This window comes from Pseudochaenichthys georgianus, chromosome 13 (assembly GCF_902827115.2).
Source record: "Pseudochaenichthys georgianus chromosome 13, fPseGeo1.2, whole genome shotgun sequence".
Classification (NCBI taxonomy): domain Eukaryota; kingdom Metazoa; phylum Chordata; class Actinopteri; order Perciformes; family Channichthyidae; genus Pseudochaenichthys; species Pseudochaenichthys georgianus.
The window spans coordinates 33,781,701-33,795,158 of NC_047515.1; the positions used below are offsets into that span (position 1 = coordinate 33,781,701).

Sequence of the window (13,458 nt, forward strand, 5' to 3'; positions counted from 1 at the left end):
ACACTGCCAGTATTTAAACCCTCACCAGACACACACCCATTGCCAGATCGTACTTTGCCTTCATGCTAGTCTTTCACGCGTTTGTTACCAGATTGCCTACCCGGCTCAGACCCTGCCTGTCCCCGACCTGCCTGTTCCCTGAGCCTGCCTGTCCTTGGACGATCCTGCCTTGCCTGCTGTCTGACCCTGCCTGTACCTACGCTGGCCGCCTCGCCTGCTCCCTGACCCTCTGTCCGGCCCTGACTCACCTTCTGCCCGCTGTCCTCTGGTTCGCTTGCCTGCACATCATCCGGCTGTTACTGTTCTGCTGGTATCCCTCTGCTCTGGTATTACCAATAAAGTATATTTCCAATACTCCTTGGTTTCTCGAGTGCTGCATTTGGGTCCTTCATCAGATTGTGACAGATCCACTAGAAGACTTATAAAGAAATAATTGTATGTCGTATTTGTTTCTTCTTGTTTCTCTTTGATTATTGCTATTAACTATTCAGTGTGTAACTTGTATCTTAAAAGCTTGTACTCTAGGCAGGGACATTGTATCATGCCAAATAAAACATGCAACACACAGACGAGCAGCAAGCCGATTAGAATGTATTAACAATATTTATTCACTACAGGTTCCAGTGTTATTTTTCCTATTTCAACAGTAAGAACAAGATGTATTTTTTATACATATTTACAGGTTTGTTTTACTATTGGCAATATATCACATGTCATTATTTATCTATGTACACAACCCATGTACCACCTTGTGTACCTTCCTAAAGCCAAGGTAGAAGATGAGATGTTGTTTTAGTCTGGGTTAAAGTCTCAGTAGTTTCTTACTGATTGTGCTCTCTTTCTTCCATTGTTCCTGCACACGGAGGACAGACTTAGAATAAAATAATCTCAGTTTTGTTTTTCCAGCCAGACATTTTCTCTGGCAAGAACAAAGCCAGAGATGTTAGAAGAAGAGTTGTTTCTTTAAAGTTGTCAGCCGGTGCTCAGGGCAGGGACACTAGGAGAGATGGCGAGTGAAAGATACACAGACAGGATATTTTATTCTGAAATCACTCAGACAAAAGGAGGGGAGGTGATACCTGACCTTTTATCATTTTACCTGCTAAAGCCTTTCTGTATTTATAAAGCAATGTATGTGTGTATGTATGTTCCAGACTGATTAACAGAGTATTGTAGCTCTGACACACGGCAGACAGCCTTAAGACATAACAAGAAAGAAAAAACACTTTGGATAAATGTGTCTGTAAGAACACTGAGCTGTGGTCAGACCGGGGTCAAATGGAAGAAAAAAGAATACACACGTGTGATTTGTGAGGCTGGTGCACATTGTAGCAACTGATAGAATATTGGATGAATACAAACAATGCAGATATCAGACATCGAGCCATGTATATCATGACTATTGGGAAAATAAAACAGGAGAAGTTCAGGGTTCCATTTGCTTCAGGTTGCTGTTGATGGCAGGCCTACATCACTGTCAAGAAATTGTGATGAAAACTGAGTGTCCATTTTGTCACTCCATAACACCTGGTTAGTATGTATTGCTCAAATTAACCAAGCATGTGTTGGGAATAAAGAACATTTTGTTCATTTCGGCTTCCAAATCAAGTTTATTGTAGTTTCCAGTTGAATTAACTGAATGTTAATGTAATATAACTCATATAGAAAGGGCACAAACATGACATTAAAGTCATCTGGACTAAATAATATAAATTAAAAAAGAAAAATGTCTCCACCATTAATTAAGGGATTATATTTGTTAAAGCTGGAGCACTTTCGTAAATTATATTAGCACCTTGTGTTGTCTCAATATAAATGTAAATGTCAATACAGCACATTTAATTAATAAAAGACGCAAAGAGGAATTGCTTTGAAGAATAAAACACACTTTCCAATACTGCATGTACAAACAAATAATTGCTGTATCACTACTGCATCATAGCTCAAAGCGAGTATCGTGCATTAAGGTAATGCACAATAAGAATTAGAATTAAGAATTTGGGAACACTGTAACAGTTGGTTGAGTTTTGGTTAAAATAAAAACAGCAGGTCAAAAACGCAGTGCTACTTTCTACCATATACAGCATAGGTGTCTACTATGTATAGCAACATGTATGGCCATATGTGTCAACCCAAACTGTATTCAACTCGGGTCTTGTAATGAAATGGCAATACCTCGTTAAAAAAAATTATAAAAAAACATCCCTTCATTGAAACCATAACACTTATCATGAAATCCCAATTGTTGCCTAATTTAACAAAAAACTATTATTTCAAAATTAAGACACATGAGTTGCAGATGTATATGTATAAGTCAGACATGAATGTATTTTCTTTGATTCACAATCTAGCCTACTGTTGTAGTTACAATATGTACAGTAGAAAACACAAAGTTAGCATTTGTCAAGAGTGGGGGGGGACGATTACCTTTAAATATATGTGTCTCTTTATAAAGCATTTATGAAGTAAGACATCCTCTAATCTTCTCCAAGCAGCACTGATGTGACATGAACCAGTTTAGGACAACAGTGAGAATGAACACAGACTATGACAATTATCCTTCTGCAGGTTTGATGTTAGATCAGGGGGACAGTAGCTTTCCGTTGTACACTTCCAGTGTTTGTGCCATCTTCAAACATCACCAGCATGTTGTATGTGCATGTAAGTTTTGATATATGGTGTATGGTTTAAAGCATAGCATTAGTAAGACTGAGTTATTGTTCATAAGACAGAAGTTTTGATATAAAGTTGTTCTGAAAAGTGCGTAAATGTAATTAAAATGTTTGCATTCAATGAATTGTGTATGTATGGCACCCAATAAAACCCATCTTCCTAAGCTTCTAAGGCCATTCTCCCCGACATTATTTCATTGTTATACTTTTATCCTTTAAGTTTTTCCTGACAGATTTTAAAACATTCACGTTCAATGCATACAGCAATCCCCATCATCACAACTATTTCTCTCAATCGAAATTGTCAAAAGAAATTATTATAAATTATATAGACTTCATTGTTCATCCCGAAACAAGAGACACATGCATTAAGTGGGAATCCGAGCTCGCTTCTGTCTGACCATGCAGTATGGACACACTGAGATGAAAATGCCTTGTGTTGCTTTGAGTTTAACCGAAAACATAATCATCCCAATGATCCAACCCTGAAAAGGATCTGGGAATCCAAGTTCTGCAGGAAATTCCACTCCAGCTTTGTGAAAGAATCCAAGTGGTTGAAAAATAGTTCCCGCCACACCTGCCGATAAAATCCATTAAATGACGGGGTGATCAGATCCCATGTAGTGCTTTGCTACAAAAGAAAGTGTCCCGTCCAACAAAGAATTGGCATTAACTGAACTCTGGACTGTAAAATCCCACCTTGGTTTGAGAAACAGATGTCGAGACATACAGAAAAGACAACATTGCAAAGGGCAGCGGGCTGCTTTTACCCATATTCTGTCTGTTTTTCATCAGTGGATGTAAAATCTCACAAACCAAATGCTCATTTAGTCTTGTTTTCAAAGCAGTTAAGCTAAGATGTTACACCAGCGAGCCTGCTCTGTTCTGGGCGGGCACCATGACAGGCACCGCCCCCATCCGCTCCAGCGTGGCCTGGCTCACTGCGTAGGAGTGTGTGTGCTGCCCGTGTGCGGACATCACCACCGGTTTTAGACTCACAGAGCCGTTGCTGCGCACCATGGCGGTAGGGGATGGGGCAGAGTTTGTGGTGACCACCAGAGTTTTTGGTGGGGGGAGCGTATGGCTGCCATTGGCAAACGGTGTTGCCGTGTTGGGTTGTGCATGGCGGGACAGTGGAGCTGAGCCTGGTGCTGTGACCACTGTACTGTGGCTGTGTCCTGCGTTCTGGGCCTGACCATGTGCATGTCCACCGTGAGCCGCAGTGGAGAAGGTCTGGCGAGTATCTCCGTTGTAGCGCGTGTAGGAGTTGGTGTCGTAGTTGGGTTTGGGGTTGTGCCAGTAGCGGCTGTTGTAGGTGTTGGTGGACGTCAGCGTGTCGTTCTCTGAGGAGGAGGCGTCTGCATGGAAAGCCTTCGCTGATGATGACCTCTTGGGAGGAAGGTCATCTTCTCTGTTAAGAAGATATAGGTTGTGAAGATATCAGTGATATTAGAAGTGATAGCATTAAGATAGCTAATTAGTTCATATTTAAATATTAACACAAATCCTGCTTTGGTGCATTACAAATAAAAAATGCTTCGCTATGTAGTCAAAAGATCAATAAACTGATCATCTCAATTTCACTTATTTATTATTGCCTTGGGATCTTTCTGGACTCTTAAAACATATACAGTGATACACCTAATGTGTGTGGCACATGTGGCTTATACACTTTAAGTCTAAAACATAAGTCCAACAAAGAATAAAATAAGTGCTGTTCTCTTTATTTCATCATAATATAACAATCTTTAAATCTATGCATTAAAGATATTAATCATTTAAATATACAGTGAATGTCTTTAAATTGAGTTATCAAAACACTGCTTTTAAGTTGCGGTTTATATAATCTATGCTAATACGAATGGGTTTACTAAAGAGGGTACTTTTTGGTAGATAAGATGTCTCCAGATAATTTAGGCAGAGATCAAAGATATTCATTATGATTTGCCATTAGTGGGGGCAATAAGAGCCGTCAGGATGGAATTGCGCATGATTGCAGCTGAGCCCAAAATGAGGCAGATGTTATCCCAATCAGCCAAAGCCTCAGATATCTACAATTGCAGACCATTTAATCAACTGACAGAGCTTCACACACTGTTTGAACAGACAAATTAGCCAGGGATGATGGAAACGTTGGCCGTCAGAAGATACAATTAAACTGAATTCTCCAAACTATGAATTCAATTAACTGGTCTGGGTGTTTTTTATGTTTAACTATAATCTGTGTGATTGCATGGGCTGACATAAATCGCTTTACAGTCGGAAACACAAAGCTGCAGCTGCATCTTGTCGCCTGTTACAACATCAGAGGGGCCAAAAAATAAGCCCCAACAATCTAGAATACATATGCAAGTTATCAATCCCTGTTTGAGACACTGTATCAAATGCATCTATTAATACTGTTCTTTGCCAACAGGAGACTTCCAAAGATTTTCAAAAGACCGAAGCCACACATAAAAGACAAACCTGATCTCATTTGGGATCTCCTCCTCGTCATATTTGTTCTTATTCTTCCAGTAGAAAAGTGTGACCGCCACTAACAGGCCACAGATGATGAGAGCTAGCACTCCTGTAGCGATGGTGCCTGCTATCAGGCCAACACTCTGAGGCTGGGCTGTGGGACAAACAGAGAAACAGATTTGACCAATGTTTTCCAAAAACTTGACAGTAAGTTTGTTTTTAAGTCACCCAGGATAAGCTGCGTTGTAGGAACTTGAAAATACAATTAGTTATTTGTGGTGTGTTGTGAGGATGTAAATATAATGTGTTGATTTTGCAAGACAATCAAAGGAGGAGCTGTTTCCTTCTCTCTAAAAACAGTGTTTATCTTTCTGTGGTAAAGAAAGAACATAGACTGAGAAATCCAGTGCTTATTTGCATGGTATTTCAATCGTTTTTGCGTAAAGTGGAAACAGCAATGGCACCGAAGCGTTTTGAGTAACATATATTCTTCCCGAGCATTTACATCTGCACCATGTTGGCATGACTCATTCCACTGTAGTGTCTGACAGATAGACTCAGCACTCTGCTGTCTATCTGCCTTTATTTCTGTGACACTGAGCCTCCTGTCACACACTGTCAGATAAAAAAAAACAACAACAACAACAACAACTGCGTAACCATGCTACAGCTTTCTGTCAAGCCATCAAAACTGTTTGACCCCATGTGACCCGAAAACCGACTCTGTGTCCTTTGGTTGGTTGATGTGGTGGTTGCTTGTGTGTCTCTCTGTCTGACAGGTGTCACTCAAGGAAACATATTTCTAAAGCCGCTTGTGTCAGAGTTTGAGTGAGACAAGGTTTTTTCCAGCGACAAATGTCTACCCCTTAACAAACGTGTCAAAGTGTCATGAGCGTAACAGCGCCACATGGAACAGTTAAGGAGCAGTGGGTTTGAGCGTGTTTACTTACGCGCTATGACCTGCAGGTTGAGCAGACACGTGCTCTTGCCAATAGCATTGCTGGATGTACACTGGTAGAGTCCTGAGGTGCTGGTGCTGATGTTTCTCAGTGTTACAGAGCCCTGCATCTGGTCTGATGGACACACACACACAGACATAGTAATACAAAGTGACTTAATCAAATATTTATAGCAACGTTCCAAAGCATACAAATAAACCCAATGATTATTAAAGAAAAACTAAACATAAGGAATGCAAATCAACATTAAAGTTCATTTGAAATGACTAAATAAGAGTTTAAAAGACTATGACAATACATTCATTTGAACTATTTCTGCTACCTAGCCTACCAATATATGGTGCTATATATCCTAAATATGAGGTTCACAATTGAAGTAAACTGCCTTCATGTAAAAGGAAAGCTGCTGGTTCCTTTCTTTTACAATTGATAAATGGGTAAAGTCCAAAGTACAGAAGGAGCCTCACACTACGGGTTCATCTGTTCTCTACAAAATAGCAGTACATCTGTCTGTGTCAAAGTGGACACACAGAGAAAGAGTAAAACTGACAAATGTAGGATCTAATTTCAAAACAAATCTAAATTCAAACACCAGAAGAAGACAGAATCAAAACTCAAAACAAATCAGTGAGGTATTGAGGGCTCTCTCACAGAATAAATTAGAGGATATAAGATAGTTTTAAGTTTTAAAATGCAAATTTGATATTAATTTCCTCATATAGTTTAAATGTAAGTATCTTGAAAAAAGTTATCTCTAATGGTAGATATATATTATGTACCTTTAGTTAAAGGTGGGGTAGGTAAGTTTGAGAAACCGGCTCGAGATCGCTAGAATTTGAAAACACAACCGGAGAAAATCCGCCACTTCCTTATAGAGCCCCTCCTCCAACACACACGAACGCGCACATGACGCACGAGATAAGTTTGTGCCCCGATGGAAGGCTGACAGGCAGTTAGGCCGGTTGTACTTTTTACAGTATTACGGCTTCTACAGATGACATTTTTTTATGGATTTTTTGTCAAAGCACTTAAGATATTCATTGCTATCGGGATGTTAAGAGCATTCCATGGAATATAACAAAAAGTGTATCTCGAGCCGGTTTCTGAAACGTACCCCACCTTTAATATACACAGTTTAAGACACTTTTATTTATTTAGTCATTTCCAATGCTTGTCCACAATAGTTGTACAAGAAAAAAAAGATGGACTTCTGCTATAGAATCTGCTATTTGCAAATAATGTTACAGTTTGTATTTTACTTTTATTAACCAGTAGTACACAGAAAAAGACAGTGACTGATGATGAAGATCATTTGGCTGGAAAAGAAAGGAGAGTCGACTACACCAGTGCTCTCTGATGCTGAACCAAACCCAACTCAGAAAGAGAGAGTTGCTATTCAGCATGAGAGAATCAGGCAAAACATCACAGATTATCCGGGTTAATTGCACAAACACACTCCTGACACACTCATTCACAAATTCACATGGTTTGAATCACTCCATCCATCATCACCCCTCAGCAGGATCAGTGGGTTCGGGCCTGGCACATGACAGGTGGCGGTGATGGTGGGATTGTGGATGAGGCTGAGCCACGCTATGTGTGTGAGATTTACCAGCAAAGGTGGGGCAAAAGGGAACTCCGACGACCAGCCTGTTTGTAATACCTTGCATGGCGTTGTGCGGCAGCTTGGGCAGCGTGTCCAGCTTCTCCCAGGAGTAGGACGGCGTGGGAATACCTTCCTCGGAGCTGCACATCAGCATGATGTCATTGCCTACATCCAGAGTGCCCTGGATACGACATGCTGGCACCGAGGGTGGCACTGGCAGATGGAGACAGTGGGTGGCGTTGTGTTAACCACTTTGCAAAGCAAATATAATGTTTTCCTGACTGTCGAATATTCAAAATGGTATATTCAAGAGCTGAAGAATAATCAATTCAAGAGTGCTTGCATGCTTTTTGACAGCAAGTTGTTGCCTGTCTAACATTTTTATCTTGGTTGCTTACAAATTGAAGAGCTGTACCGTTGGCAAAACAAGCTTTCATGTTAAAAACCAAGCCAATAAAATATTTATTAGCATTAGTTCTCATAAACCTGACATACAAAATATTAATTATTCTCTTCATGGTCTCAGTCAATGCAGTGACCAACACGTTATGACATTTTGTTGAAATAGATACATCTTTAAACCTGCTTATATCTGAAATTAGAGACTTGTTTGTATTTTCTTCACATTTAATAAAGAAAAAGTATGTAAGCAAGTTACCCAAAACAGTGAGCCCAATGACGCCGATGTTGCGCCCCCCTCTGTCTGGGAGGTTGTTGACCAGGCACTGGTAGGTCCCAGTGTCCGACAGCTGGGTGTTGTTGATGAAGATCGAGGCACTTGTACTTGGCATGGTGGCCGAGAAGCCCACACGCCCAATGAGGTGGTTGGCGAGGCTGAACACCTGGCCGCCCTGGTAAATGATCACCTGGATTGAGATGTCATGGGAGGGGATGGAAGAGGGACAGAGAAAGTGATGGAAAATGATAGAGTTCGTAAAATAGAAAAGTAAATGGTAAGGGTTGGAAAGCAGAAAGTGACATTGGTGACATGAGTTCAGCGAGAAATGAGGGGGAAGAGAACAGAGAAACAAATATTATGAAATAGCAATTCAGAGATGTTTATTACGAATAACAAAAGACAACATAATCTGCTCCTGTAGTCAAAAGAAATGTAGAGAATAATACCCAACTCAATGCATTTGGTCATTTTCAGTCAACTTTATGAATGTGCATCTTGAACATTTACTGTAGTGGCCTGTTACAGATGTCTGTCACTAGAGGGAGCCCAAGTTCCACTATGAGGCTGAACAACGGACAGAGAAAGTTAAGGAGAAACGGACTTTGCTCTTAAGATACAAACAGACAGACAGACAGACAGACACGGAGAAAAACCTTTTATTTGTAAGTGGTTGTCTCTAGCTCACTGAGTAAATGTCAGAGTAAGAAGTACATACTAAAAATATGCTTTTATGGTACCATAAAGCTCAGATAAAAGCATCCGCTAAATGGTATGCATAATTGAAACTTGGAAACATATAACCTGCAATCAGATGAATGCAGAAGTAACAATGCAGAAAGGTTCGTGCACAATGTATGACAACCTGCAAATTAAAACATAACTTTGACCTTAACAGTAATAAAAACACTTTTATGGGTGAGGTATAAGTTTGTCAGGTCTACAGCAACTAAGGATCAATGTGTTCAAAAGCTTTGCTCAGGCCTTTAGACGTGGTCTGAACAGTTTGGTTGTGAGGCCGAGCCACATGCAAATAAGCTCTCACCCCTCAGCTGGGCTCACACAAAAGATGAAGAGGAGCCACGCAAACACATGGTATGTGCACACAAGTCTGCACTCACACACACGCGCACTAAGTCACGCGTGGACACGCACACACATCTACACAAAGCATGGAGGGGAATCAGAGCAGCGATTCACTTTGGTGAAAAGAGCCCTCATTGAACTGTTCAAAGAGGAAGGGAAACAACCGGCACCAGTGTGTGTGTGTGTGTGTGTGTGTGTGTGTGTGTGTGTGTGTGTGTGTGTGTGTGTGTGTGTGTGTGTGTGTGTGTGTGTGTGTGTGTGTGTGTGTGTGTGTGTGTGTGTGTGTGTCTGTGTGTGTGTGTGTGTGTGATAGTTCTAAAATTGCAGGAGTGTGTATGTGTCTCTGTCCTCCACCGCTGTTTAACGGTTGTAAATTGTGCGGCTGCAATTTCCTGAGTGCAGTACGCTCGCTTTGTCCTCTTATGTGCAGATGAATAGGCAGCTCCTCAGCTGTGATGAGCCTGCAACTCCATCTTATGTGTGTGTGTGTGTGTGTGTGTGTGTGTGTGTGTGTGTGTGTGTGTGTGTGTGTGTGTGTGTGTGTGTGTGTGTGTGTGTGTGTGTGTGTGTGTGTGTGTGTGTGTGTGTGTGTGTGTGTGTGTGTTTCATTGTATATTCATAGACTCATGGGGAGTGTATCATGATTTGAGTTGTGTGTGCCGGTGTGTAATTGTTCTGCCACACTCTAATAACCATGTGGTCTCACATATATTTTGTATGTCCACTTTTTCCCAGTCTAATCTATAATATTTTTTCCATTTTTCAGGCTGTCCGTCTCTGCCCACCTCTCTGTTTCACTCTCTAACAGACGGCACCTGTACAGTATGACCTGGCTCTACACTCCTGATGACCTAACTATATAATCTGCTTGCTCGGTGAAAGTGATCCGATCAATCCTCCTCACACGCAACACACTGTGCGTGTTTGTGTGTGTATTAACGCAGGCCCAACATTGTGATTGCATCTTACTCATAACTTAGCTATCATATTTTTCTGAATTCTGTGGGTTTTATTTTTCACAAATCTACAAAAATGAATATATTAAGGTAACAATACTGTATCTCAAAAGCCTTTTACTGTGTTTGTCCACCTTAAAACATGATACATTTCACCTATTCTCTTGTCTCTGTCCATATCTATGTGTATATAAATCACATCATCATTTTGCATGGCCTGGTTGGCTTTGTAGCTGTGCGCTGGGATAAAAAGAGGTCATGGCTGGCACTCAGATGGCGGCTGGCCCTAAGAACTCTAGCTGGACTAGCTGGACGCCCCGCTGCTGGCCCAGTGGTAAACCTCTGCTACATCCTAAATCCCTTCACACACACAGGCACTGCAAGCATTCCCTCACACTAACTATCCCATTTTCTTGCTACAATCTAGCCTGTAAGTGTGAGCCACGACTGGATGCACACAAGGAACCTTCATATATTCTCCGTCACGGTGTCAGTCTCACAACCATAGCCTACTTATGGCTGACCCTAAGGACCCTGTTGGCCCCAGACACGAGGGACACTGCCACCACCTCAATAAAGCCTGAATAAACCTCTAAACCCCAATAGCTTCCCGTCAATGTACTGACTGTAAGCTGCTACTGTTATCCCTTTATATCCTCTGAGACATGTTGTGAAACAATATGGGCCCAGATCCATTTCTCCATCTCTTCAAACTGCTGGCTTTGAATGATTTAGCCCATACTCTACGTACAATGTACTTTACCCATGATGCCATATTCCCAAGCACACAGTCCAGTCAGTGAGCACAATCATCAGCCAATTGCTGTGTTTTCTTTGTGGTGCATTCAAGTACACTACAACAACTCTCTTTGTTGGGTAGGTCAAGTAAGCTCAAGTTTATTCAGCCCAACATCATAAGGAGAATAAATAATCAATAACAAGTAAACACATTGAAGAACCCTCAGGGAAGAGAGGAAATAGAGATATTCCATCACCTCAGACAGCAGGGGGGAGAATAGGTGCAATAGGTGGGAAAAGTAAATGTTGCTATGAATACAAAATAAAGCAATAGGAGTCAAATACAACAATAAGATGTATCCATAACATCCATTCACCAGTGATCCATAATCCATAATGTATACATTTAAATAAAGCTGATGATGATGATGTAGTAAACAAGAATGGGATATGTTTAATTATGATGTTAATGTACAACGTAAACATAGGTAGAGGTGAGAAGGAACTGCATAACAAAATCTGAGAACAGAATAAAAAGGACATTTGTGTATAAGGTACATGTCCTAAAGAAGGAATGAGTTTCTATATTGTCGTAACCATGCAGTCACAGTGCTACAATAAAAAAATTATCAGTGATGGATAGAAATAAGATGGACTTTTATTAATCCCTCGTGGGGAAATTGTTTCTACTAGTGTTAGGAACAGTGTGCTGCCATTTTGAACGGCACCCGGGGAGCCGTGTAGGGAACGGTGCCTTGCTCAGGGACACCTCGGTAGCACTTGGTCTTGCCGGGACTTGGACTGGTGACCTTCCAGTTGCCAAGCCAAGTCCCTATCGACTTCACCACCCTGATGAAATGATTCCCAGAAGCAATCCCAGAAAGTAACAGAAGTTAAACTGATGTACTGTACATTTGCAGTAGATTTTGGTCTCAAATAGGAGTCTACTTCACTGGTTCAGTCAACGGAGGACTGGTCATATTTGGTCTCTGAGATTAGGGTATGCAATGTCCAAGGTTGTGACTGTGACCTTGATACCGTAGGGATCAGGCCGGTTTAGTGATATGTGTCCTTCAACTAAAGGTAAGGGTTCAAGTCCTAATATCAGCAAGAATTATTATGCTCAAGTGACCTTTAAGAAAGACACTTTAAACCCTTGGGGAAAATGACGGTTGCTGACTCTGCATACTGATGTCCCTGGAAGTAGGCAAGCAAATAAAAAAAGAACTTCCTCCGTGCAGATCGATAAAAGGTATCACATTAATGTGTATGAGAGTGTGTGTTGAAGCTAAGTGTAGGAGTTGTAATATAACCTCTCCACAGGGAGGAGTTACAGCCTCAGACAAACAACATGTCTCTTATGGCTTTGTCTGAAATAGGCCCTTGTTCATTTTCGTTGACGTGTCCTGCACAAATGGTTTAGGAAAAGTTAGGGGAGGCAATGATGGGGGTTTGTGAAAGCAGCATCTATTTGAGCTATCCTCTGGTGGATTGTTAGGTTCAGATAAGGATCAGCTGAGTATGATCAGCTAAAATACGTATCTGTTTTCAATTACAGATTGAGATTATTCTTTGTACCAGACTCTCTATGACCTCAATTTCAACAGAGCCTCATTTCACCATAAGTGCAATTGTTTTTGGAAAAATCAACATGGCAACCTTTACAGGAATTGAAAAAATATTTAACAAATTTTTTCCAGACTCAAATTAATTGAGAAGTGATGCAACGGCATATCAAACGTTTTCATCAGTCGTGTTATCGATAAAACTTCTCCTTTCAGCTAGAGTAGGTAGAAAGAGAGAGTAGAAATTGGATTTAAACCGATTTCAGGCAAAGCTGACAATATTGAAATGCCGGACTCAGCTAATTGAAGAAATGTGTTTTATGTGTTGTACCAACAGTTTTGACACATTATCAGTGTTTAAGAGTTGAAGAGGAGAAAAAAACCTGGAGCTTTAATCGAGCATGAATAAAATATATCCAGCATTTTACAGAGCGACTGTGGCTGCGAGGGAGTGCGGTCGTCTTTCAACCAGAATGTTGTGGGTTCGATCCCAGCCCATGCAGTCAACATGTCGATGTATCCTTGGGCAAGATACTTAACCCTGAGTTGCTCCCGATGGCATGGCCATCGTGTGTGAATGTGAATGTGCATGTTAGGTCCTAGAGTAACATACACTGCTCTGTATGAATGGGTGTGAATGGGTGAACGACATGTAGTATGTAAAGCGCTTTGAGGGGTCTTAAAGACTGGATAAAGCGCTATATAAGTACAGTCCATTTACAGAGGATAAACAACTGAGT

General features: G+C 41.0%; 1 protein-coding gene across 1 annotated transcript in view; it reads right to left on the minus strand.

Moving 5' to 3' along the window:
• Window positions 1-614: 614 nt before the first annotated feature.
• Window positions 615-13,458, minus strand: part of igsf11 (immunoglobulin superfamily member 11) — a 109,004-nt gene continuing 96,160 nt past the window's right edge. The window contains exons 4-8 of the mRNA XM_034096691.2: window positions 8,356-8,563; window positions 7,755-7,910; window positions 6,083-6,205; window positions 5,139-5,286; window positions 615-4,083 (exon numbers count right to left, since the gene is read on the minus strand). Of these exons, the coding sequence (XP_033952582.1) occupies window positions 3,534-4,083; window positions 5,139-5,286; window positions 6,083-6,205; window positions 7,755-7,910; window positions 8,356-8,563 (1,185 nt within the window). The 3' untranslated portion in view covers window positions 615-3,533. The remainder of the gene's footprint in view (window positions 4,084-5,138; window positions 5,287-6,082; window positions 6,206-7,754; window positions 7,911-8,355; window positions 8,564-13,458) is intronic.